The 27,982-nt window shown below is 47.6% G+C and overlaps 1 protein-coding gene across 3 annotated transcripts in view; it reads left to right on the forward strand.

Moving 5' to 3' along the window:
• Window positions 1–27,982, forward strand: part of GAB2 (GRB2 associated binding protein 2) — a 101,553-nt gene that overhangs the window by 61,952 nt on the left and 11,619 nt on the right. For all 3 annotated transcript variants that reach the window (XR_009744221.1, XM_061458077.1, XM_061458076.1), the window contains exons 2-3: window positions 4,874–5,174; window positions 27,696–27,936. Coding sequence is in view for 2 of the 3 variants with exons in the window: in XM_061458076.1 (XP_061314060.1) it covers window positions 4,874–5,174; window positions 27,696–27,936 (542 nt within the window). In the remaining variant the exon portion in view is untranslated. The remainder of the gene's footprint in view (window positions 1–4,873; window positions 5,175–27,695; window positions 27,937–27,982) is intronic.

Consider the following 27,982-nt stretch of genomic DNA (forward strand, 5'->3'; position numbering starts at 1 on the left):
AAGAACATTCCTTTCAGCTAAAAGCTAACAGTCTCTGTTTCCAATTCCTCACTTCAGAGCTAAGATAATACTGGGAGAGGCACTCCTATAGGCCCCACCAAGAGCCATCTCTTCATATTATCACTGTATTTACTGTTTGATTCCTTCTTAGGATTGTGGCAGCTGGCAAGCTCCCCGGGGATGGGTATCTGGCTTTGCTAGCATTGAAATGATTATTTTCCTCATCTCTTTTCTTTCTCTTCTGCAACAATATATAGGTTGGGTCTCTGCAATCACTTGGCACAGAACAGGGGAGCGGAGGGGAAGATGCTGTCAGAATGTCCCCTGGCTATAATCATAGTTATTAAAGCTGCTCTCTGACCTGTCCTTAATTGCACTTGGGTTATTACACAGTTGGAGTCCCCAGATTGTCTGACAAGGGACAGTCTGAGCCCTCTGCAGGGACACCGCAAGCTCTGTCACTGCATTGCTCCATCAGGGTGCAAGTGTTCAAGGCCAGGGTGGACACAGGGGCTTGGAGCAGCCTGCTGTAGTGTGAGGCATCCCTGCCCATGCAGGGGGTTGGAACTGGATGAGCTTTAAGGTCCCTTCCAACACAAACCATTCCATGACTCTATGATTCTAAAGGTCCCAGTCACTGCCTGAGCCCCCCAGAGCATCCCTGCTAAGTGCACTAAACCGATGAACCCAGCAGCACCACCTCATCTCTGCCAACCCAACTCTGCAACCCATAAACCAACCAATTCCAGGTAGTATCCAGCTGGAAAGGGGTCAGTTTTGTAAACTTTAACTTGCCACGGCACTGTTGAGCTGGGAAGCGATCGAGCAGTTGCGGTTCTGGGCACTCAGGGAGCATTTTCATTGCACTGGCGGCACCACGGGCATTTGCTTAACAAACAAGCCCTTAAAAGAAGTTCTTACCGAGTGTCAAAATATTTCTCAATGCTATTAAGGGCCTTCAGCAGCTGTAATTCAGCTCTGAAGGCACCTGATGCAGGCAGAGGACCACACAGCTGGAAAGCTGGGCTGCAAAGGCACCATTTTATGGCTGTTAAGTTGTTGGCCTCTCCACGTTGTAAAGCTGTTAAACAAACAGAGCCCTTGGCTCACACCGCGTGTCGGTGAGGCAGAGTGTTTTGGCAGGAGCTGACAGCAACAGGGGCTTCAAAGGAGCCAGGAAGGAATAGAAATGAGGAGAGAAGGAGAAGCCAGGTGGAGAGGGAGATGCGTGTTGGCCATCACAGCCCTGTGATGGGAGAAGGTGGTCTTGGAAACAGAGACCTACTACAGAGTGTGTAGGTCCACGTGGAGTCGCATCCTCCTGTGCTTTGGCGTGGGCTGTGATTGCCATGTACATATACCCTATGCACCCTGCTGCTGTGGCAGCTGGTGGCTGGTAGTCCTTTAAATCACTCTCTTGCAGGAAGGTGATACTCTAAGGAAGCCTAAACATAGAAGATTTGGATGACGTTCATAGCTTTGAATAGGAAATAGGTGTCCCAGGAGGATGGACCACATGCTGCTGGCTGTGTATCCTTTGCCACGTATCATTACATATTGAAGCAAGCCCTGTTAGTGCCACAAGGTGCTCCAAGAGCAGCCCCAGCCTGGCAAACACAAGCTGAGTCTTTTTTCCTAATGGAAACATAGTAAATCCGCAGGAAAGAACTGAAATACACTTGCTGAGCTCAGAAGTTCAAAGGAATGGGGGAATTCTCCATAAAAATAGGAAGGTTCCTGGCTATTTCTGTATTATTTCTGTCCATTCTCTTCTAATGGTCAGTGCTTATTCCTCTGGCTCAGAAGCTGATCTTAAGAGGAAGGAATGGCTGTGGGACATGTGGAGGGAGATGCATTCAGCTGTGCTTCCTGTTCTGGACAGGCAGTCCAAATGCTGCTGCCATGAGCTGGTTTTCTATGTCAGAAGCTGTTTTAGAGGAAGGCACATGGCAGAGGTGGACAGGGTGCTCATCCTATGTTGATGAGGCTGTTTCCCCATTCGATGGTCCCTTCTTCAAGTGATATTCCAACTCCTGAAGCTTCCCAAGAAATATTGTCCTGGCAAAAGCAGGTCTTTTGCTAGCAGCTTATGCTAGGGCTTACCCAATGCTACCAGACTACATGTGTTATACTGTTTGCTCTGACAAATAGTGAATGTGTGGGGCTTTCCATTGCTACCAGACACACCAAAAAGCACTAGAGAAGTTGTGGCTCTGGCACTGGCGATAAAATGGGAGGCTATGTTAGCATCATCGGCCTTGCTTGCAGCATTTCCTCCTGTTTTTTCCATGGAAGCTTTAAATTCTGGTGTCCAATTTCCATATTTTATAGGGTTTTTAACACTTCCGTGCCATGAAGAGATGCTGCAAGGGTTGGCTCTGAATAGCTGGAAAGCAACAAGCTAAGTAGCAAGAACTGGTGTTGGATGCCTTCATTCAGGTGGTGGTCCGTGTGGTTTCACACCTTGATCTTCTTTCAGACCCCCTCATTGACGTGTGCCCATGTCTTAGCCCTGCCAAGTGGCTGCAAAGAAATGTCTTGGTATTAAGAAGAAGTTAATGGGACGTTTTCCACCTAGAGCTAGAAAAAATGTCCAGGAGTTTGTTTCCCAATGATTTCAATGGTCCATTTCTAAATGGGCCAGCAAACCATTGCTGTTGCCTGGTGAAATTGGTTTTCCCCTCCCTGATGGACACAGGTCTCCCGTGTGCATTTCATTTCATCTAAAAGCAGGTGTTTCAATGAGGAGTGGGTGAGCGTCTCGTGGATGAAACCAAAGCCTGCCAGCTTTGCACATCCTCTTGCTAAGCAATTTGCTGCTCTGCTGCTTTTGGAAGATTGCACTGAAGTTGCTTTCCTGGCACTGGGGACCAGTTTGAGAATTAGTGCAAAACTAATTTGGTTACAAATCTCAAAGGCACCAACAAAAGCTGGTTTTAAGCCTTTGAGAAGTATGGTGCAAAGTGAACCCTTCAGAGAAAACATTGTAGTTGTTTCTTAGGCTTATTTCAGCACCAAATCCCCCAGATCCGTGGGATCCTGGTGCAACTGGCACATGCCCATCACCAATATGCAAAGCATCACAGGGCTGTGGTCACCTCCCAAGGAGCATCATTGAGGTCCCAGCACACCATTCACCTTGCTTCCTTTCTTGGGTTACTAAAGATGTCTGTGGCTGTTGGTTCTTCTTTCTTAGGGACATCATAGGCGTCCTCATGCTCCAACCTCTCATAATCATATTAACCCCAAAGCTGGTGATTTTAACAAAAAGTAATATGGTAAATCTCAATAAAAAAACCCAAATGTCCACAAGTGATGCAGGATGGTAGGGATTACATCCTCTTCCTTGACATCATTTGGTGCAAACTGAGGTCTGTGTTGGTCAATGCAGGAGTGCTGTCAATAACCCGTCCATGTCGGCTGTATCCAACCTATGTTGTTTGTGAACCTCTAGCACCTTCACTGCTCTCCAAGGCAGCGTGAACAACTCATCTACACTTAGACATAGTCTTTCCCTTCTACACACCATGGGAGCTCAGCCCTCTGCAAAGCAGATGGGGAGCAGCTCAATGTGGTCCCTCATCCTGCACATCCCTCCTATGGGCACCAGGATGCTAGTGCAGCACCCATCCCCCCAAAAAACCCTCCATCCCATGGAATAGGGAATTACACCTGCACGATTTTCCATATAACATAAGTGGCAGTATTTAGCACATTATCATTGTCTCTTCCCCCTCCTGTGGGCTCCCAACTGCATTTGGCATTGGTGAGAGCAGAGGGGCTGTAGCTCCCAATGCCAGGGCTGAGGGCTGACATTTATCTTGGAGTATTGCTTCAAACACCATAAGCCCCTGAGGTCTTTCCCTGGTCAGTTTGGCATGGGGCTGCTGTCAGCAGTGCTGTGAAGAATCACTGATAACCTTTTCCTTTGCTAAGGGGTTTCCTACGTGCTGGGGAGCAGAAGATGCTGAAAAACAAATGAAGCTTGGATTCTCCATGGGTCTCTCTGGCATTATTCCTGATATTTAAAACATACAAACCAGATCCTCGTTGGTTTTATTAGCCTTTTCTATCCTGGCATTTAAACAGAGATGGAATTGGTGTGGTTGGTATCTGCAGACTTGCACTGCGGTGCTCTCAGGGGTTTCTCTGGAGGGTAGGATACTCAGGTCTGAAGCACCTGAGCTCCTCCAAGCTGCTGGAAGGCATTTCAGCATTGCCAGTAATGCCCCCCCACAGATTATCTTACATTGAGGTGAAAGGGTATTTAAGTCCTGGGAGTGCAACTGTAAGGTAGGAGCAAGGTTGCTCTAAGCCTCAAAACAAGCAGCTCTTGGAGTCTTAAGCTTAATGAGTCTTAAGCTTAGCATCTTAAGCTACAATGATATTTTGGTATTTAATTCTCCCTGATAACCACTGGGATTTGGGTATTGAACTGATGAGGTGATTCTGTGCACCTCTTGCAGGGATTTCCTGAGCAGCATCCCAGAGCATCAAAGGCGGAGAGGTGTCACGTCCATGTGTCACGCTGTACGTGGCAGTGGTTTCTTTGTCCTCATGACTTGAGTGATGGGGTTCATGCTTCCTCTGTTCTTGGTTTCAGTCACGGAAGCAGTGCTGGTTCGTCATCTTGGAGTCATCTTAAGCTACAATGATATTCTGGTATTTAATTCTCCCTGATAACCAGTGGGATTTGGGTATTGAACTGATGATCTGAGCCTGCGCATCTCTTACAGGGATGGCCTGAGCAGCATCCCAAAGCAACCAAGGCAGAGAGGGGTCATGTCTGTGTGTCCTCCTGTGCATGGCAGTGGTTTCTTGACCCTCATGACTTGAGTGATGGGGTTCATGATTCCTCTCTTCTCGGTTCCAGGCATGGAAGAAGCGCTGGTTCGTCCTGCGCAGCGGTCGGATGAGTGGCGACCCTGATGTCCTGGAGTACTACAAAAATGACCACTCCAAGAAACCCTTGCGTGTCATCAACCTCAACTTCTGTGAGCAAGTGGACGCAGGCCTGACCTTCAACAAGAAGGAGCTGCAAGACAGCTACATCTTCGACATCAAAACCAGTGACAGAACCTTCTACCTGGTGGCTGAGACGGAGGATGACATGAACAAGTGGGTTCGCAGCATCTGCCAGATCTGTGGCTTCAACCAGTCCGAGGAGAACACAGGTACTGTGAAAGTCATGTCCATGGCCAAGAGCATCTCCTGCCCTGTCCTCCCAATGGGGCACAGCTCCTCTTTCAGATCAGACCTATGGGAGGGCTGGGAGGGATGGAATGGGAAAGAGATGGACACATGGGAAACCTCCATGAGGCTTTCCTGCCTTTGACATCTGAAGCAGAGCAGACTTTGGCCACTTAATCAATTTTTCATGTAACTGTAGATTTGAGTCTCTTATAGAAGCTGGTGGGATGTGGGGATTTTTTAGCTGCACCCTTGGTCCTCATCCATCACCAAAGTCCCTTTTTGGAGTGATGGGAACCAGCAGTGACATCCCTCCTCATTCAGAGGTTTCAGTCCCTTGGTGGAGTGGGTGAGAAGCTTTATAAGGACCATGTCATTCCCCACCATGGGTGTCCCCACTGCTGGCAGGCTTTCACTGAAGGACAGACACGTCCTTCCCACCTGAATCCCCATCTCCTCCTGGGGCTCACTGTGAAAATGCTGGGAGAAGAGAACACAGGGTGGTTGTGTTCCATGGTGGGACCTGTTCTACTGGTCATGCTCCACCATCCAAACTCACTTGTGCTTTGTCAAGCCTCTGCAGTAACCATTAGTGAGATGCCTCTGGTTCCACAGAGCCACAAGGGCTCACCATAGTGAGATGGGATGGGGATGAGCACAGGATGCAGTCACCTTCCAATCCCATTGCACTTAGTAGCACCTCCAGGCATCTTTGCTTCATCTCATCATGGTCCAGCCTCATCCAGGCTACTCCAGCCCTGAGCTCTGTCTACATGAAGCTCCCTATGATAACGTCCAGCTTGAGTCTGTTTTGGTCCCTTGTGGAGCAGCTGCCAAGAGCTGTAACCCTGCCAAGAGCTTGTCAGGCAGGACAGCAAACAAAGCATCGTAGCAGCACGGATGTGATATTCGCTGGCTGACGCAGGAAACGGGATGTCACCTTGGCAATGGGTGTACAAGTGGTAGAGAGGATCCTTGCTAATGCCACCAGCACAGTCTTTCAGGGAAAGGTCAGGCTAAATAAATCACATCCCATTCCAGTGTCAGCAGGTTCAGTGAAATCATTCAGGACCCTTTTTTTTAGGAGCTGTTTTGTTGCAGGATTTTCTGTTTTCAGCTGTGGGGAACTGGGTTTTTTTTTCCTTCCCATTTAGTAAAATGAGCTCTCAGGCCAGCAGCAGCGGGATCGATACGGGACTTCAGTGAAATAGAAATCTGGGCAGCACAAGGAAAAACAATCTCCCGTTTGCAAGTACATCTGTCCCGAAGGGCACACAGGGCTCATCAGGCTGCAGAGATCCGAGCGCTATTCCCTGCAGGATCAAGGAGTGACATCAGCAAAAGAGGAACAAAAATCCCTATTTGTAACAAAATCACAGCACGTTAATGCTGTAGGGAAAGTACCCACTTGAAACAGTACCCAGCTGCCAGAGAGAGATGCTCTGAGTAAGGTGGGAAACAGCCTGCAAGAGCAAATGCAGCAGATGTGTCCAGATGCTGCAGAAAAGAGGGAGCATGAATTATTCAGAGCTGGTGCTTCGCTTTGGTGCTTGCTAAAGCAGTGACCCCACACTCACCTTTCCTTCACCATCCCTGCTAAGGAATGGCAATAAATCATTGCTTTCCCAAAGTAGATAATGATCGTTTGAAGGACCTGCGGCCCGAGGCTGGGCAGGGAGGTGGAGGGGTTGTTGCAGTGTGATGAGTATTGGGAGTCTTGTCCATCTGGGTGTATTTAAGCCCATCACCTGTCCTCCATGATGGGTCAGCTGGAGGGGGAAATAAAACAATAGTAGCAGGACTTGTAATTGCTCCGTCTTCATCACCTCCTCGAAGCCATATGTTGATGGATAGAAGAGGATGCCCCATCCCTGGCAGTGTTCAAGGCCAGGTTGGACAGGACTTGGAACAACCTGCTCTAGTGGAGGGTGTCCATGGCAGAGGGTTGGAACTGAATGAGCTTTAAGGTCCCTTCCGACCCAAACCATTCTGTATGATACAGTGATGAGGAGCCTGCATGAGATTAAGGCAGTTCCTGGGTAGCGATAGAGCTTGTTGGGACAGCTGGTATTTCTTTCTTAGATCCTTCACTCCCTCATCCTCAAGCCTCTCTGTGCCTTGTTGTGGCTCCTGCCTTGGAGAATGAATGAGTCAGTAATTGGATGCACCAAAAAGGGGAGGAAAAGGTAACCATCAGGGGCAGGAATAACTCCATGCTAATTGCAGCAATTAATTAACTAAACCTCCCTCTCCCAGCAGACAGGCAGCGTGGCGGAACGAGATCGGGGACTGCCAGGGAAACTGCTCTGCACATTCTTCTGATTGCACTCATTCCTGGGTGTGCAATTCCTTTACACTGACCCAAAAGCCTTGCTGGGTCCAGCCCCAAAGCCAGGCTGTTCCTGGGTGGGATGTATTTTCATCCTGGACAGGGAAACACTCCATCGCCATTGTTTACCACAGCCATCACACACAATTATACTGTGGTTAGAAGGGACCTTAAAGCTCATCCAGTTCCAAGCCCCTGCCACAGGCAGGGACACCTTCCACTAGAGCAGCTTGCTCCAAGCCCTGGCCTCCTGCTTGAAGGGTTACCCCACATCAGCTGAGCCCCAGTCACCAGTCATGAGTTTGCTTTTAACCCACTGGTGGTGGAGGAAAAGCTGATGGGGCAGTTGGAGTAAAAGCCTCTTTCACCACCTCCCCATGATGGTAGGGAAAATCAGGGGGTTTGCTTGCTTTTTAGCATGATTTAGTGAGCAAATGGGCAATCCAAAAGCAGCTGCATACAGTGATGTAAACTGGCTGCAAACCATCTGCAGTGACACAGGACAACGCTGCCCTCACTCCCATAAGACAAAAAACCTAGAAGACCAAACAGATTTATACCCTTTGATGCTTCTTTCTTTTTGCAGCTCAATGGGAGTGTGTAAATAGTATGTCGCTTGGTTTTCACATTAGCTCTTCATGTCCTGTCTAGACTGGCGAACTCTTTAGGATTAAGAAACAGGCTGGAGTTTAGGGTGAGCTAACATTGCGCTATGGCTAGTTGCTGGTTTAGCTGATCACGGCTGTGTTACACATCTGGTTTGTTCATCGGAAGCTCGATTCAGCCTCAGGAACCTCAATGTCAGCGAAGTGATGGCCCCAGTACTGCAGCCACCAGTAGGAGTGGCCGCTCTGCAAACCCATCAGGGCTTCATTCCCTGCCCTAACCTGAAAACAATTGCACAGCAGCACGATTGCATCTGCCAGGAGAAGGGAAATTAAACTGACTCCAAAGTGTTTACCCAGGCTGCGGCTCTTTCTTTGTTTCTGTTAACACCTATTTACTTTGAGAGCTAATTACTGGGCTTGAGCAAGCAGAGCCTTGCAGCATCCCAGGTCCAAGGAAGCTGATGGTGCACAAGGGAAGTAGGTTTCCTCCTGGCTCAGCACTGCGTTTCCACTGTGATTTGCACTACTGCCACCTTGTCTGACTCAGATACAATGAGGGGAGACCTGCTGGGGACCCCGAGCCACAGGCTATGGGAGAAAAGCAGGCACGTGGGTATTTCAGACCATCTGCATTTTCTCTGCCCTAGTGGGCAAGCAGCCAGGGCTCAGCTGTGAACTGGATTTTCTCATGTGCTTTGTTTGTTGGAGTTAAAAAAAAAACAACCCAAATCCGACTAAACACATCTCCTGTGACATTAACTCCTTCTGGAGCGGATGCTTCCGACAAAACCCTTCCTTGTCCCATTCCTGGTAGGACAGAGGCACAGCTATGGCAGTGTAGAAGTGTGAAGCAATGTGTGTCCTCGCAGCAAGCACATCCTTGCAGGGAACCATGCACAGGTTATTTCGGAGGGGTCAATACCTTTACTAACTCTATCCCCATTTACTGTGGTCCCTGGAGCTCCCCTTCCACCTCCTCATGGAGCAGTGGATCTCTAAGGGCTTGGATACATGGGTATTGAGCAAACACTCAAGAAGTGTTAAGAGCTTATTCATGCACTGCATTAATGCCCCTGTGCTAGAGGTGTAACCCAGCCATGGAAACAGGGAAGGGAATACTTGAGGGTGAGTAAATGTCCTTGCTCTGAGCTGAAGGCTCGAAGATGGTGAGCAGGGTATGGGAAAAGGATGGTGCTGGGCTCCTGTCCTTATGGGCTGTGAATGGCAATGGTGGCCTCCCACACCTAGCACATGCATGTGTCTTTTATTTTACTTTATTTTATTTCATTTCATTTTTTATTTTATTTTATTTTATTTTATTTATCTGGCACGTCATTAATTTATTTCTCTGCTTTCTGCCGGGGGCTGCAATGGGGCAGTCCCAGCCTCTGGCTCATTCCCTGCTCCATCTCCAAGGCTCGGTGCTGGCATTTCACATCACGGCTGGGATCAATCCCCAGCAGTCTCCAGGCTTTTACCGTCTCGCCGCATGCAAGTCAGGGCTGAGCATTAATGTTTAATGGAGAGCTGAGTATCTCTCCTCCCTCCTTCAGCTCAGCCACACTCACTCCAGCAGAGATTGTGAGATCAGCCTCCAGACAGCAATCACTCTGCACTCATGTTGATGGGAGCTCCTACACCCCATGTGCATGGTCCCCACTGAAGCTCTGCTTGGCTTGATGCTCCCCAGACCCTCTATTGGGTGCCCCTTCCAGCCCATGATGCAAATACACTGCTTTAGTACCCACTTGATTTGCTTTGGCTGGGGTTCTCATATAGTTTGCTGTCTGGTTGCTCCCCATCCTACTCCCTGCAAGTCTTTGCTATGAGCCCATACAGCTGCTCTTGCTCCTTCCTTCTTCTCCGCCCACAATGTGTTGGTCCCAGCATCAGGCCAGTGATGTCTCCCACCCCATCAGTTCCTTGCAGCCAGGTTCACATGGGTGTTTGCTGAGCAAAGGGAGCTCAAGATGGGCTGGCACAAAGATATCCCTGAATCCCCAGTGTTCACCATCCCAACATGCAGGAGCGAGGCACTGGGGAGCCCATGGAAGGTGATGGCTGTGGGGCAGCCCCTCTATTTCTACTGCTGATGTCTGTCCCGTGGCCCGGCAGAACTGAAGCAGAGGGGAAACACTAATTAATGACTGCCACAAGACCAGGTACTTCCTTGCTATTGTGTCTGGCACACGCCTCCTTCCTCCCCTGCTCAAGGAAGTTACAAGCCCAGCACTGTGCCAGGGAATGTGCTGGGGCATGAGGAATAAGGGCTGAGAAATAGGGGCAAAGAGAGAGGTGGAGGTATCCTTGTGTCCCTGAAAGCACCCGAGTCCTGATGCGCTCTGTTTCCACGCCTGCAGGCAGCAGTGCCACCTAAGGGCAGCCGAACAAGCAGTCTCTTGTGGAGCTTTCCGCCCTCAAGGTGGGACAGGACTTGACTCTTCAGCTTCTATTGACACAAGTCTATTGGTCTTGACTTCATCTTTAAGCACTGGTATGGTTTGTACTTGGATACCAGCTCACTCGGAGGCCAGTCTGTCCCCTAACAGACAGTACGACACTCTACAATAAGCAACGAGCAAGATTACAGTTGAGTTGAGTTTGATCCATGGGTGAATGGGGCAGGTCTGGTTGGATTACCTCTATGTATCCCACCTTCCCATGTGCCATCCACCTACCCAATGTCCCTTGCACCATTTGGGACTCGGAGGTGGCCTGCAGTGGGACAGCAATGTGGAGTCCTTGAGCCTTGAGCCCTTTCCTCTCACCCAGCATCCTACCATACATACAGATGTGGCCTTTTCCTTGGTATTCTCATCAATGCTTTCTGCACTCAGTGTCATGAAGCTCATTCTTTTAAAACATCATATGTCACATCTAGTCCCACTGGTTGCACATCTCAAGGGCATTTGGATCCATCCCACCCATCCATCTCTACCATGTTGAGTTTTCCTAACAAGAGGAAGAGCTATGGCTTTAGATTCACTCTGGGGGGACAAATGTAGATGTCACACCTCATCCCCAGGCTTGATCCAGTTGGGTTGATCCCAGCCTCACTGAGATGAATAGGGAAGAACCTGCAACCCCAGCTCACTTTGCACCAGGCTTATGGTTGGTTGAACTTCAGGTGCATGTGAACACCTCCTTGCCTGAATCCCAGCTCATCCCTTAGTGATCCTGTCCCTTTAAATTCATTCCAAACTTCCCTGACCCTGGTTTTCCTGCTCCACAAACAGCAAGCTATTTTAAGATCTGACACTGTTCAGCTTTTATTTCAGTGTAAACAATACCGGAGATGGAGTGGTCTTGGCACAAAGGAGCAGCTTGAGAGCAGTTCAGAGCCTGCTGCCTTTCCCCCTACTTTTTTTCCTCTTTCCCTTCGGACATAAGCTAGGTGAGGTGCTATTGAGTCTGGCGAAGAGCAGAGAGCCACAGATAATCTGGGATTTGCTTCCTAGAAGACAGAAACGGAGGGAGATCATTGCTGATCTCTACCAATCAGTCAGGGTCTCCTTGCTGTGATTCCCCAGGAACCAATACCACTGAGAGTGAGACATGTGCTGATGGTTATAAGCTGTCCATTTTGGGGAAGAAGATGGGTAAAGATGTCTAAAATGAGGCAAATCATTTGCACTCTGAAAGAGCTCATTTCTTTCCCTTGGCTTTCCAAGGAACCGGGACTGATGAGCTCAGGTGGACACATCCACTTTGTAGACTCCTAAACCTCTGCTGAGGTGAATCCCACCCATTGGTTAAGACCTTTGAGCTATCTGGATCTTTAAATGGTGTCATTTGTCATCATTTTGTTTAAAGCAGATGAGGATGAACCTCTCTTATCCTCTTACACCTTATTCTTCTTGCTGAACTCAGCTCTTCATCATATTGTGTTACGAGATGCATTGCAGGACCAGAGTCAACACTGCACTGCTGTGATAGTTGTGTCCTTAATAATGTCCTTACTGGGGGTTGGAACTGGATGATCTTAAGGTCCTTTCCAGCCCAAACCGTTGTATGATTCCATACCATGAGCAGATTTCTAGCCCATCTGAGTGCCAAGAAAAGGATTGAAGCAAGGATGTAGAGGGTTTTAGGGTAAAGAAAAGGTCTTAAGGTATCTACACAGTTAGAAAACCGAGCTTTTGGCTTTAGCCAATTGGTGCAATTGAATATCTGAAGTTTGCAATGCTGGATTTGGAAATTTAGGAAGTACTAAGATTTCATTATTTAGAGGTTTTATTGTGGCTGTGGACACTTTGTAGAAGTGGGACTTGTGTTTGCAAACCCGTAACTCTGCTATCCAATATAGACCCCTGGGAGATATGCATTAGCTGAGCCCCCTTTAGCCCAGTATTGATGGGAACATGCAGAGGATGCAGCCATTTGTGGGAGCGCCAGGTTTCCAGACAAGGAATGCTCCTGTGTGGCTGCAAATAATGAACCCATCAACCAGCAAGAGAGAAAATTTATGCTCAACTTTCAGAAAAGACCCACAGCCAAATTCTCCAGTTCTTGACTGTTTCCCAGCAGGAGCCCAGCACAAGGGCATCCGACTGGAGATAAATATGGAACTGGAGCACTGGGGCCTTTAGGGAAAAACCTGCCCTTTCCTGGCCAAAGTCCCACTGAGTTTGCTGTGGTGGGGTTGGGATTTGAGCTGGGAGAGAAGGGAGAAATGTGAAGTTCAAGAGGTTTGGGGACATTTTTAGAGCAAAAAGCATTGCCCAGCCTTTGCAGCACAGGTTTCCCAGCAGAGGCTGGCAAGCTGTGTTCATATGGCTCAGGGCTGTCTCCTAGGCCAGGTACCCAGAATCAGAAGCCCATTTAAAGTAATTCTTGGGTTTATAATTGGCTTTTATCACCATAAGCCCCTGTGCATGTAAGGTCAGCCCCATTAGTTTAATGGGCGCTGAGGAATTTGAAGGATGACTTACTGACCGTGGAAGAACAAACGCAGCAGATGGTATCAGCATCACATCAAAAAGCAAACCCATGCAAAGCCTTTGGAAACAAAAACAGCTGATGGGCTTGGAGCAAGGCGACTGGTGAAGCAAAACCAAGGGAAAGAAGGAGGCATTTTGGGTATCATCCAGCTGGGAGGAAAATCACACTCACATTCACCTGCATTTCTATTCCCAGAGGGGTCCTGCAAGTGTTTTAGTCCCCAGCTGTACCACACTGGGGTTAATGGAGCTGTATTCTATGCCTGCGAAGGTGCTCAGGTATGGGGATATGATGTGGGTCTGCAGGCCATGTCCAACATATAGGGGCTGGGCTGGGAAATGTGATGGACACAGGACCCCAAAATGTGCGTGTGAGCAAGTTGGAGGATAAGGCAGAAAATCACACCTTTGCAGTGGATAATTTCCGGTAGTTTTTCATTGTGTGACACTTTTTCCCCCAAAATAATGTATTTCCCCTGTTTTTACCTCTATGTATTCCACATTGTTCCCTCCAGACCTTTGAGAGGGGACATGGTTTGTACCCCTTGAGCACTGCTTTGTAAAACCTGATAAAAGCCAGCATTTAGACTCTCATTACCCAGACCCCAATACTTTGTTGTTCACTGCTTTGTGTTGCTTCATATTTACAATTAAACCCAAGCCTGAATACAGGGAAAGCTTTCTGAAGCCTTTAAAGCCTCTGAGTGAAGGCACCCAGAGCAGGAAGGAGCCGTGAAGCTGTCGATTGCTGTGAACTTTCCATGACACCACCCAGGGTTTGTTTCCAGACTGATCTTTATTTATGAATGCAGTAGCATTTATTACTGATTTTATCTGTAAAGATAACATTTCTTCCCTCGCTGGATTCTATGCCTCAGTTATAATTACTGCCTGCTTCTCAAGCATACTTCTGCATTATTTAGTGTGGTACGATGTCAGAGCTGTAATGTTGGCGATTTATTACTTGGGCTGTGGGGTTACACCTGATCTGTGGATACCCCATGGCATCCAATTGTTGGTCCATACTTAAAATCACTTTAAGCCACAGAGGGTGAGGCAAATACTCATAGTTAAGCATGAGAAAACTAAACTAAACTAAACCTGAATCTCCATTCTTGGAGGTCCTCAAAGCCCAACTGGTCACAGTCCTGAGCTGTTGTATCTGCCTCTGAGTAGGGGGCTGGACTAGAGCATCTCCAGAGGCCCTTTCCAAACCAAATATTCTATGATTCTGTGATTTTAATGAATTTATGCTGCAGGGAAATTCCAGGCTTCAGAGTATGGTTGGGAGCTGAGATACCTCAGCAACCCAGCAGGTAAAACTGGGGTTGTTCCCTGTTAGCATCAAAAAGGCAAGAGGGCAGATCAAAAGATGAGACATTGCCCCATCTGAGTCTGTATCACAGCGTATTGCCTGATACCCCTTGGCTCTGGATAAGTCCAGACTCATGTTTTCTGACCCTTCTTGCTCTGTGTGATGTCCCTCCTCATCCTCCAGCTGCTCCACTGTGGGTGGTGAAGCTCTAGCAGGTCTCTTGGGATTTGTCTCCTGATAGAGCAGACTTTGTCTTTGCTGTCTCAATCCCAGTTTCTTGACTTCCTGTGGCCTTTCCTCATCCCCAGACTTCATCCCATGAGTCTATGAAAAGCAGTCAATGATTTTCACTTGAAACTCATTCACATTTTTACAGTTTATTGCAGGTTTTAGTTTTAATTGCAGGTTTTATTACTCAGTTCTTACGGGGCATCCAGCATCCTTTCATACTTACTGGGTCGTTGCCACATACCAAAGGCTGTGTCTGACTCGTCTGCACCTTTGACTGATTGCCACCCTTTATATGTGCTTATTAAGATGGAAAATAACATTTCACCTCGAAGATTTCATCATGTGTTCTTTCAGCTCTGCATGACCAAATCCCATCCTGGCCAGCGCAATGCTCCTTGCCAACTTTTGGTACGATCGCCTTTCATCACTTTCCTGCCAAATATATAAACTCCCCCTGTTGTTATATGCTATTGCTTTTGAAAGTAAGCTGGAGTCGAGTGACTCATTGCATTTGCTGGTTTCTTTTCATAACTGACGACAAATCCTCTTCTTCAAGTGTTGGACAGGCTTCTGGGTACTTACTTCATCACCTGTAGAAGTGTGGTGAGCGGCTATCCCTCTGCCTTTGGCTCAATCCTCACCTCTATCTCATAGCACATCACCTGCCCTGCCAAGCACCACCTTGTTTGACATTGCTACCTGTGTAAGCCATTCCCTCGAGCTTGCATATACTTTGCACAGGCTCAACCTTGATATAAAGCCTTTATGATGGTAATTATTTTGGCTGGCTTGCCATAACGGTTCACATTGCTCTCTGATGAGTCATGATGAAGTCTCTCAAATACCCACTTGAAATCCATAAATCGTGTGATGAGCCTGCTTTTGCTCCTCGATGGTTGCTTTGATGATAAGTGTTAGGGTCAAAGCTTGGTCAGTACATGATCTTCCAGGTAAAAACACTGCCTTCCTCTCTTGGGGTTTGTCTCCTGATAGAGTAGACTCTGTCTTTCCTGTCTTAATCCCAGTTTCTTGACTCCTGTGGCCTTTCCTCATCCCAAACTTCATCCCATGAGTCTAAGAAAAGGAGTCAACGATTTTCACTTGAAACTCATTCATGCTTTTACAGCTTATTACAGGTTCTAAGCTGTATCTGTTCTTTGGCATCAACAGAACTCCTTCTGAGGGCCTGAGAACCTGCTGGCTTCTCTGTAGTGCTCTAGAAACTCACTTCCCCCCCCTTCTGCTACCTTTAAGAACTCAATGCAGCCTTGCAGATGCTTTGAATATCTTTGGCACGCAGCTATAAGGACCAGCCTGTCCTCTGCCTGACACAAATAGCTTTATGCAGATAAGTCCATGATGTCCTAGACAAACGCTGCTTCTTGCAGTAAGAAAACCACTGACATACCTCAGTAATGAGAATACAAACTGCTGTCTGCTGTCTCCTGGTGCAGTTTGAAGGGAAAACCAGCCCTGTGCTCACAAACGTGCATGACACAGTGGTTGTTTTTACAGATAAAGTGGCTTAAAGAATTAAGACTGCCATGAGCGCAAGGATGCCCTCAGTTGTATTAGATAAGTTAAAATATATGCTTCAATAATTTATAAATGACGAAGCAAGGCACAAATCAGTTTTCCCTGTGGGTGTGCTGCTGCATGAGTGATCCCTGTGACGTACTCAGCTGTCTCTGAAGCACTTGGATATGGAAAGCTGGAGCAGCCCGGCTGGTCCGGTCTGGTCCTGGTAGTTCCTGCATTCCCGTGGTTGCAGCCAAAACCTGTTATATCACTGTTTATTTCTCCCAGCATCTGTGGGGTGAAACAGATCCAGTGCACTACATATTTGTCACCAAACCACTTTTCATCCATGAGTGACGGACTCTGATAGTAATGAGAGCGGCACCAAGTATTGGATGTTATTCAGATCTGTTTCAGCAGCCAAATACACCAAGTCTGGACATTTAATTGCGATCTAGGTAATTAAAATTAAAACAAAATAAGTCCCATTCCTGTGTGGAAGGAAGATCTCTCAGAAGCTGCACGTATGGAGTCTGAACAAGCTGATGCTGGGGGAACGGTGCCCTTGCAGCAAGCAGAGCAGGTGATGAGCCCATCACAAACTCCACTTCAGAGGTGGTAAAAACTCGACATGTTCATCTTTCCCCTCACTGGAATTCATTTTCATGCACTTTCAGTGTCGATTTTCACTCACACCTTTTCAGTCTGAATTTGAATGAATTTCAGAAGAAATCAAGGGCTCCGCTCCGAATTGCGTTTTCACATCGAAAAAGCACATGATGACAATCCTGGGTCTAAGAAGGGCAATCCGCCCCCAAAAAACCCATCCACTCTGATGAGAATAAATCAAAACACCTTGACCTTCTTCCTTTTTACTTTAAAATCACTTTTATCTTCTAAAGGTAATTTCTGGCTTCAAGCAGTCCCTTGGCAAGCTCCTATTCTGATTAAATGGCATTTCCCAGCTGGAGGATGTCAGAACATTTTCAGCTGGCCCTAAGCCAAACTCAAAGCACAGGAGATGCACTGGGCAAGAAGATGCTGGTTTTGGTCTGGGTGCTGGTACCATCTGTGGTGTGTGCGCGGATGGGTGATAATGTAATCTGGCTCCTGTGGGTTTTGAGGGTGGGCTCACCGCACGTTGAGCAAGGAAGGGGAAGGTGAGGAGATGCTGAATAAGCCCATGCGATGGTTCCCAGCCCATCAGGGCAGAGAGCGTTTGCCTCGATCTTTGGATGCTAGAGGATGATTTGGTCCTGAGTCAGAGTATGAGGAATGCCAGAATCCAGAAATATTACCCTAAAGGAGATTGTGATAAATCTGCCTTGTCTGATTCTCTTGAGGACCAAGCTCTATATTACGCTCCGTTGCCTCACTAAACCCAGCTCTGCTGCTGCTGCCATGTGTTAAAAATAACCACAAAACCAGCCCATGCTTTAATGCACAAGGTTCAAGCAGCAACATCCACACTGGGAGCTTGTCCTGCTGCTCAGCACAGAAATATCCAGTGGGAAGGGATTTGCTTGTCCATGCCAAGATATGATGGGGAGATGAAGGGTGTCCAGGTGGAAGCGGTCACGCATGGAGTTAGAAACACAAGAGCTTAACGTGGAACTGAACTGATGGCGACCAGGGGGATGTTAAACCCAGCAGGATTGAGGCTCCAACCAACCCTGTGTCTCCTTTAACCTCCTTCAGCTCTTGGAATGTATCCCTAGGGATACAAACCATAGTTGATGGGGAATGTGGGGATGGGGCTGACTCTGACCTTGCGGAAGAAGCTGCCAGCCCCATGTTTCTGAGCATGAATACTACACCATCGTATTGCTGTGCTGCTTTCAACCCACGCCAGTCCTTGCCTTTGGCACAAGTCTTGCTCCCCTCTCCTTGCCAAACCAGTACAGATGTTTTAACACCCACCGGAGCCCAGATAATTACAAACAGAACCGAGAGACTGGTTGGGGCTGTTTTCGTTGCCTGAACTCCAGGCTTTCTCAAGCAAGACAACTCCCACTTTCTGACACTGCTTTCAAAGGCATTTTTGTGGGCCACGTTGCTAATACTCATTTTATTAGGGGTACGCCCAGAAGCCCCAACCAGGATGAGGATCGCACTGACATAATGGTGACCGCAGAGTGAAACAAGTGCAGGGAAGATGAGTGGAGCAGCTGGGAAAACCTTTTCATAGGGAAATTAGAGCTGGTTTCTAGTCAGTGGCTTTCCAGCCATGGCATTGCAGAGCTCAGGTCATTTTCAAATGGGTGTGGGGGGGTGTTTTCAATGAGACAAAACCATGCAATCAACTGGTGGGCAGTAGGCAGAGGATGCTGCAGGTCCTTCCCATCCTAGATCCTTATGGGAGGCAATGCCCATCTTAGCGAGCTTGTGAGCAGAGTAGATGAGATGAAGGAAAGAGCAGCATTTCCTGTTTTGATGGAGGAAAGCCAGCAGCAAATACCTTCTCCATAGTCTGTGCTTGTACAACCCTAAAATACAGGAGTCTGGCCCAAGATCAGCAGCTATGTTCCCTCAGGCCATCTGCAAATAGCCAGGTTTGAGTTTAACAGATAAGAACTGATTTAGCATGAATGAAACCAGATCTCATATGCATCTCCCCTAGCACCACTTAGAAAGTATGGGTGGGGAGGAGGACCAAGAAAGCCTCCTCAGGCTTCATATCTACATGAACCTCATGTCTCCTTACCCCTTTTCCATCAGGATGCTTTGTGGTCCTGGACATGCAGGTTCAATTTGTCACAGAATCATAGAATGGTTTGATTCTATGATTCTATGATACAATGACAAAATGGACCTGCATGGCCAGAAGGACCTCGAAGCATCCTGTCTTTGTATTCATTATCACAACTGATAATTGGTTGGGTGGAAGATGACTGGCGCAAGCCCACCAACCTTGGTAGGCTCAAGCCATCTTCATGGCTCTCCCTTCAATCCCTGCTGTGAAATTCCTCTTTCTTTATGCCCAGCCACGAACATTTTCATCCAACATTATTCCAGTTCGTTTCTGGTTGCTGTGGAGACCAATCTAAATGAAACTTTAGTATTTTGGAAGAGAATATGATTCTAAAGTCATTTGCGATGCAGGGTCCCATGCTAATAGCATTAGCATATTATTTGATTATGGCGATGTGGAGGGAATAAATTCCAAGTCCTTTTGCCATCATTGCATCTTAAAAGAAAAGGAAGAGAAAAATCTCCAGGTTTTAGCTGATACTGATGACCTTTACTGCTGGTGAATTCATGATTTCTGAATGCATAAAGCTCGAAGGGTCTCAGGCATTTTTAACCTCATGGCAATGGGAATAGCTCCTTGGAAGGGACCTTTTCCTTCCCTGCTTTCAGTGAGCACTGTTAATAGACTGCCTGATGGGCAGGACTCGTGTTTTAATGACGGGTAGAGAGATCCAGGATGGCTTTTTGAGCTGTTTGCATTTTTGCTAGAGTGATGGTGTGGCAGAGCCCAGCTGGAGAATTGTACCTGTGCAAGCTACAATCCTCCCATCCCTTGCAGAGATTTTTCTTCTTGCATTTTTCCTTTAGGAAAGGTTTTGACCTCAGGACTTCTTTAGACGATTCCAGTATGAGGACAGGGTATGCCCATACCCCCAGATGAAAAATAATTGCATGGAAAACCTTTGTAGACTGGTTTGTTCTGAGTGTAAAGGCTGCGGAGATAGAAAAGGGAGAGGAACTTCCAGCAAGAAAGAAAACAAAGCCAATCTATTGTTTTGAGTGTCCATCCGTCTGGGGGATGGACTGACCCTTGCTCCCACTGACCCCTGGGCTGCTTTGCTCAATGGTTCAGGGACGTGGTATTGCAGCCACAAGGGTTAATGACTTCTTTTGTCTCCTCTTTCGGCTTTGATGCAGCTGATACTGCCCTGTCTGAGCATGCCGGGCTCACCTAAAGCTATGTGAGGAATTTGGGGCTCTACCACCACCCCCTGTTCCCATTTTCCCCTCTACCCCCTGCACATCACCTGCTTCCCTTTCCTTTTAACTCAACAGCTAAAATACCACCCAGGGAGCAAAAAAGTAACATTAATCCTATGAATGTTAATAACATTCATATTAATGATATTAAGATAGAGGAGAGAAAAATGGGACCAAACTCCTGCAGTTTGGTCCCATGCATGGATGCAAATGTACCCATGAGGAAGGGGGCTCTGAAAGGAGAAATGTGGGGATCCTCTTTCTTTCTCCATTGCTGCCTTGCTGAGCATTGGTGAAGCAGCTCCTTAGCAGCACCACTGCTTTATTGACTCCCTGGCAAACTGGAAGTTATAATGTTTCTCCCCCAAGGTAAGGAGAGATCGAAATAAATTACTTCTGTAAAGAGCCAGGAATGGCAGTTCTTCTATAATACAAAGTGCAAATATTTGGGCCTCCTGTGCGCTCCCTTGAATAGAAATGGTACTAAATCATGCATAATAAAACAGGTTCACATTTTCTCCGAGCAAAAGTTTTCCTCTGCTCTCCTGAAGCATTAAAGCCCTACGCTCCCATCGCCATAAAAAGGGCCATAAAATTTAAAGCAAGCCGTTAAGAAGCCCTGGCTGGGATTAGGTTGGGATTCATCCTTTCTACTTCTCCATCCCTGCTAAGTGAGGCGTGCGCCCGTGTTTGCTCAAGCAAGGAATGGCACCCACATACTGTTCACAGTGAACAATGAGGGTGAGAAGAAAGCTGTTCAGGACTTAAAAGCAAGTTTTCTCCTGGGTTGGGTGGTGCGAAGTCGATGGTGAAACAGCTTCTGAGCTTTCACCCTGCTCGTTGGTGTCATGTTGGACCATGGCACTGGGTGAAACTGTGTTGGCATGAAGTCCAAGGGAAAGCCAGTTAAGAAAAGCCAAAATTGCTAATCATCACCATCATGGAATCATGGAATTAGAATGGCTTGGGTTCCAACCCTCTGCCATGGGTAGGGAAGCCTCACACTAGACCAGGTTGCCCAAGGCCCTGTCCAATGATAATAACCAATAATAAGAACCAATGACATCCTCCAAAACAGGATGCCAGAGCTTCATTTCACACAGTGACAAAGCTGGTTTGATTCTGGGCTGCCTCTGGAGGGGGAAAAACACCCTTTCTCATAGAAATGTTTCATCTCTTATGATAGCTCTTAGTTTTCAACAGCTTCAGCCCTGTCCTGCAGCACTCAGCTCCACAGACTCCAGCCAGATTTGCTAAGGTTGCCCCTGGCATCTGTAGAGAGTACATATGTCAGAAAAGCAACTAATTCTTCACATCCGCATTGCCTTGGTGTTGCTACATTATCCCTACCCTGAAAAAGGCAAAATGCCCCCTTTGAGACCACTTTGTGTTTTATAAAGTTCCATCCCTCCATCTTTGTCCTTTCTCTCTGTTCCAGCCTTTTCTTTTTTGTCTTTTTGTCTTCTTTTCTCCCCATTTAATCCCTCATCAAATTGGTTTTACAGTGTCAGAGATGATGATTCCTGAAGCAGAGTGTCAGAGATGGGGTTAGATCTGTGGAGCAAATGAAGCCTGTCCCAGCCCACGCTGCCACCCTGGGGTTGTCCTTCATCCCCAGCCATAGGTCATTGTCCCACTCTCAGATAAGGATGTCCCAGGTGGGATGCTCAAGGCTGTGTGTAAGCAAGGGCTGCTTTTATCTCCAGCACTGAAGCCCTTATAGCACAAATAAATAGGTGCACACCAGACATCCCCTATGGCCAAATGTTAGACCTCCAAATATTGACTCAAAAGGTGGAGCTCCACAGTCGAGCAGCAGATTTGCTCTTTAAAAGGTAGCCACCCTGTGCAGGGCTGATATGATACAGAGCTGGGTCTCTGCCCCCGCCAAGGGGCAGAGATGGGATTCTGGGCACAGCTTCATCTCACACAAGCAAACCTGTGTTCTCCAGGGAGAAGCATCACATCGTTCCTGTTGCAGTCTCTCTCCGTCCTGCCCCTTTGTCCTTCAAAGAATTGATTGCTGTTAAAATAACTGAGATATATAATGCTTTGAGGTCAGGATGATCTGACTTGGCTCCTTTCCCTCTCTTCTCTCTCACTTACTCTCCAGTGCTGTGATATTTTCCCCTGGTTCCCATGCTTCTCCGAGGCAAACGCTCCCACATTGCCACTATTTTGTAGTTGTTCCATACAGATGCAAGCAGAGCGCTGACACTAATGGGCAGAGATGATGCTATTTATTTATTGCCACTCATCCTTGTCTCCCTGTCTCTCTCATCAGCTCTTTTATGGGTAATTCTCCCGTATCCTGTGTTGCATGCTCAAATAAGTGGGGGATTTCACTGTTGTCAGTAGAAGAAATATCAGGGGAGCAGCTCAAGCTAAATATCATTTAGATGGCTGAAACTGGGTAAGAGAAACCATGCTCCTACCCCTCTGTGCAGCAGATCCCTGGCCATAAATCTCCTCTTCTCCCTTATCCGGTCTGTCCTGATTGGTTTCTCAAAGCAAAATAACTGGAAAGGAAAAGCTCAAAACCCAAATATCACTTTGTTCCCATCCTTCAGCTCCTCTGCAGTGCAGGATGCATCTGTGCCCCATCCTTGCTTTTGGGAAGCTCCATTCCCCCTGCTTAGCACCCAAAATAAAGCCAATGCTGAATATTAGGGGTACCTGTGTCCTTGCACACAGTTCCCACCCTGATGGAAACCAGAGAGGGGAGATTATCCCAACCAGACACCCTTTCCCACTAGTCTACTGGAGGAAACCTTTAGCAGGCACCCATCCAAGGCATCCTTAGACTGACAACAGCTTTTCCAAATGCCATCCAATTCAGAGGCGATAGGGCAAGCTCGATAAACAAACCTTCCTTGGGTACCATTCTCATCCCCATGTCATTCCAGGGCCTCCTGGCAGCGCAATGGCATGGTGAATCAGCCATTGGACGTGTTGTTTGTTCTCTCCCTGCCAGGAGAAGCAGAGGGAGGGATGTTTTGGTAGGGTTGTTTGTCTTTTTTCTTTATTATTTTGTATTTGTGCTGGAGGAATGAGCTGGCAGTGAAAGCGGAGGCGCAGGCGGATTCCCATGGGAGAAGGTAACCCCTTTTTATTGCTAATAAATGCTGGAGCTGCTCCAAAAAGTGAGGAAGATGAGAGCACTCCTGTGCCCTCCTAGGGATTATTTCTAGTAGATTTCTACTATTCCCTCATTGGCCATAAGTTTTAACTGCCATGAAGTCAGTGACATGGTCTGAGGTGGTTTGTGGCCCGATTTGCCAAGGTAGAACTGAGAAGACCTTATCTGTGAAGCCCCTTGGACCACTCAATCCTTGCCAGCACAGTGTGGGCATCACAGAGAACTCCATGATGCTCATGGATGCCAAACAACCCTAGAATCCCAGACTGGTTTGGGCTGGAAAGGACCTTAAGGTCATCCAGTTCCAACCCCCTGCCACAGGCAGGGACACTTTCCACTAGACCAGGTTGCACCAATCCCTTTCCAACCTGGCCTTGAACACTGATGGGAGCTTGACCCAAAAATCGCTGCCTTCCTATGGGCATCATTTCAAGTCCATGGGATATAGCGAGTTGTAGTCCCAGCCTTTGCCTTCAAGCAGGGAAGGCAGACTGGGTTCTGGTGAAAAAGGGCATTCTGAGCAACAGTTTCCAAAGGAGCCTGAGTAATTGTTTCTCTCAGGTAAGTCCAGGAACATGGTGTGAAGCCCTGTGCACACAGCAATACTCCAGTGCTCTGAAAAGGGAATTCACAACTGTCAGCAAGGAGGGAAATACCGCTTTGGGGGATTGAAAACATCCATAAAACATTCCTGGCTCCCAGCCTAGCCCATCCCATTGCCAGCCGTGTGCTCGCGGTTGTGTATCTTTGCTTTGGGGATGGAGTCACGAGGAGATTTTCTCCCTCTTTACTGCAAAACATGGCCCAAAAGGCACATCTTAACCTGGACTAGTGAGTGCCAAGCCTCCAGTTGGTCTGGCACCACAGGATTTTGCAGGGCTGTGCTGGCTTGTCCCCACTGAGCCTCTTGGCTCACTTTCTCACAGGGGCCAGCACAACATCTGTAGCACAAGCCCAGTGAGACGTGCTCATGCTGCTGACATTGAGTTTTAAGTTGTGGGTGTCCCAAAACTGCCTTTTCCAGACCGTGAGAGTCCAATTCCCCAAACTCGGAGAAGAGCCAGCCAGGAAATGTGGGTTAAGATGACACTTCCCACATGGCCTCACTACGTAACCTTAACTCTGCCCCCCTGGGAATGGCAATAGGAACTGGAACAAGATCTTATCCCTTCTTGGCTCTATTTGACATTCCGTCAACATATACTCAAGTTCTCAATGTAAAGCCAAGGGATTTGAAGGCTACGTCTATGCTGTTAAATAAAGGAGAGCCACGAGTTTATTCATGGCCATGAGGGATGGAGAAGCGTCATTCTTTATGGCTCATGTCAGATTGAGTTGAGCATCTTTGGTCATGATGCAGGTTGAACTTATGCTTGGAGGTGTCTGAATGGGACCACCTGGAGCTTATTCACTGAATGTCCTACATGGCCATGGGAAAGGAGTGTTGGTCCTCATTGCCTGGGAGCTGGGCACTGCAGCATGGCAAGTTGAAATAGCTCTGGGACCTATGGCTCACTGTGTGCCTTACTCTTATGGAAAACTCTTCCTGTTTCAATCCAATGGAGGAGCACAAACATCTTGACCTTTAGCATGTACTAGTCATCAAATACTATTTTCCTGACTCAATTTCTTTTCTTGCCTCCTGTTCTTCCCCCCACCAAGACCCATTATTACTGTGTGACCTGGGCACATGAGCTGCCCTTATTTCCTCTGCAAAACCCCCCTTCAACATAAAAAATACAGAGTAATCTCAGCAATCCCCTTCTGCAGCCACAGGATTTATCATCCCAGCCCTTGCAATCCCCTCCCAGCCCCACGAAGCAATCCATCTCTCACTTGTTATTACGGAGCTCATCTCACAGACCTAATGGAGTACACGAGTCCTGAATCGGCTCCTCTAATGCTCTCGGTGGCTGGGTCCTTGTGGGAAGTGAGCTGGGAATTCATTCTGAAAATCAATGTGGATGCCAATAGAATGGCTTCCCCCAGGGAAGCAATGTGCTTTTACTGGGTAGTGCTGCCTGCTCCCCTTCATCTCCTCTTTTCTTTCACATGGTCAGAGTAACCACGAAGTAATTCATCCTCCTCTCAATGAGTGTGATTTTCCCACTGGTTTCCCCACATCAGGATGTTTTTGGGGAGAAGATTCAGGTCTCCTGGCAGTGCGGGATTCCCTGGGCTCCTCAAAGTGATGTGGTTTGCATTTGCTGGGCTCTAGGGTGATGCTGGGGACTGTCTCCTGCGTGCAGCCCTCTCTGTCCCTTTAGGCTGTGTTGGCACAAATAAATCGGTGTAATTTCTAACTCCTGGGTGTATTTTGGCTTGTCACAGATTTTCCATGTAACGGCAAGCATGGAGCCTGCAGGGATAGTGCTGGAGGATGGCTCAAGGTAGAGGGACCCCAACCCAGCGCAGTTCATAGCTGTCCCCAGAGGTGACCTTAATGCTGGGATGGGGACACATCATTACCCTGCCATCCTCATACTATCCTTGGAAGAGTCTTGTCCAAAGCCAGGTGTGATGTGCAATTCCTGACCTTGATTCAGGAGGCAGCAAGACCATTGGGCTGTTCCTGAGAAGCGCTTCGGGTGCAGCCCCCCTGGTTTTGATAGGAACAGGGATACAGGCTCTACCATGCTGATGGAACTCAAAGCACTTGATTTGGGACTAAGATCTGGGGTTCGCAGAGGTCTCAAGACTCCTTTCCAATGGGGATCTGCACTACTACAGGATAAATATTTAATAAGAATGAGGGTCAAGGCACTATTTTGTCCAAGGACACCGAGATGGCCATTTACTCCCATGAAAAGCACCAAGGGATACTTAATGCCCGTGCAAAGAAGACAGGAATGGGAGTTTTAAGCTCATCCCCCGCCATTAATGTCAATGTTAAATATTGATCCTTTCTGTGTTTAGCACAGACCAAACAACAGAGTGAAGCCATGCTCTCTGGCTTTTATTAATGTACTTTTTCTGCATCAGGTGAAGTTTGCAGTAACACCAGGATAAAAAATGTACCGGCTGTGAAGGAGCAGCATTGATTTTGCATCCTGACACCATTCAGAAGTCAGTGAAAAATCACCCTGTGAAGCAGCTCCTTGTCCAAGCCGTGACAGCCATTCCAGAGAACACATTCCCTGCAGTCAGACCCAAAATCTGTGGGATTTGAGGGAAGGAATGGAAAAAAAAGAGGTTGGAAATCTATAAAATCCCCATTGTCCCAGTGTCGGAGCAGGCTCCTTTATGGGTGTCTGAAGACAGATTTGAAGAGCAGGTGGGAATTGTGTTGGGAGAAACCCGGGAGCAGTCCCCAGATCAGCAGTGGCCAGAAAATGGGTGGATTTACCCAAGGAAAAATGGCTTTTTTGTTAGATTTTGTTTTTTTTCTGTGTTTTCCATTAGCACCAAGTAAGTATATATTGCAGTTATTATAAAGGGTGACTTCAGTGAATCACGATGAGGGGTTTTCACTTGCGAGGAGTGCATGCATGGCAAGGTGACCATGCATTGTCTTCTGCAGCCAGAAATGGATCAGCTTTCCCAAATATTGCCATTTGTGGGGTTTCTGGGGTGATTTTATAACGGGGGTTACAGCTTGGCAGTTAAAATTCTTCCAGGATTCAAGTTATTGGAGCACACTCTTACAGAAGGCTGGAGTAGCTGAGTTGTTATTCCATTGAGATGGGCTGATCTGAAAGTGTATTTCATCTTGAAGAGCAGGCAGTAGGAGTCAAGCCTTGGGTCTGCATGCGTTCTACAAGCAGAAAGGAGCAGGAACTCTTCTGAGATCATGAAATTAATAGAGAACTGGGGAACGTGGGAATGATTTTCATCTCTGCTGTTATTATGTTTGTCTATGTTCACATTTACCCAACTGCAAACAGATAGCAGTGATGTCCTTATGCAAAGGGATGAGGATCATAGAACGGTTTGTGTTGTAAAGGACCTTAAGATCATCCAGTTCCAACTCCCTGCCATGGGCAGGGACACCTCACACTAAACCATGGCACCCAATGCTATGTCCAACCTGGATTTGAACACTGCCAGAGATCACATCTCTAAAGCCTCTTACTAAAGGTCTCTAAGCAAAGACAGACACAGAAGCTGTGGCGTGGAAGCTCTTCTCTTTTTTTGTAACCAGATTTTAAGTGTAACAACCCATTGGGCTCCCTGTGGATTGGACTGACATCGCCCATACATCCCCCCAGGGCACTAAGCATGTGTTAAACCATGATAAAATATGGTAATATTTTAAAATATGGTAAGATATTCATTTCTCTACATGGTATCTATAGTTGCATAGGTACCTATAGTGCTCCAAGCAGAACCTGCTGCTGAGTGCATCAACTAAAGCCATACACAAACCCCACCAACCTGCGTAAAAGCTGGAGCACTTAAGTAAGGAAAACCCTGGGAACAGGGGATGTGTGGTTGCTGTGTGCATCCTCTCAAGGTGTGTTCTCTCCCCACACAGACACCCTGAGGAGCCTGGCCTCCATGAACCACGCACCGCGGTCCTCGCCAGCAGAGCTCAGCAGTGCCAGCCACCACCTCCTGCGGGAGCGCAAGTCCTCGGCACCATCCCACTCCAGCCAGCCCACCCTGTTCACCTTCGACTCGCCCGCCGGCCACCTCCAGAGCACCCTGTCAGCCAGTGCCCCCCAAGACTACCTGTTCCTCCACCAGTGTATGAGCAGGAAGTCGGAGAACGCAAGGTATTGGAGTCTGGGAGCAAAGCTCAGGGAGGAGGGAGGGCTGGGG

This window comes from Pezoporus flaviventris, unplaced genomic scaffold (assembly GCF_033815535.1).
Source record: "Pezoporus flaviventris isolate CSIRO_AGI_PZ_B2104156 unplaced genomic scaffold, CSIRO_AGI_Pfla_v1 ptg000025l, whole genome shotgun sequence".
NCBI lineage: Eukaryota > Metazoa > Chordata > Aves > Psittaciformes > Psittacidae > Pezoporus > Pezoporus flaviventris.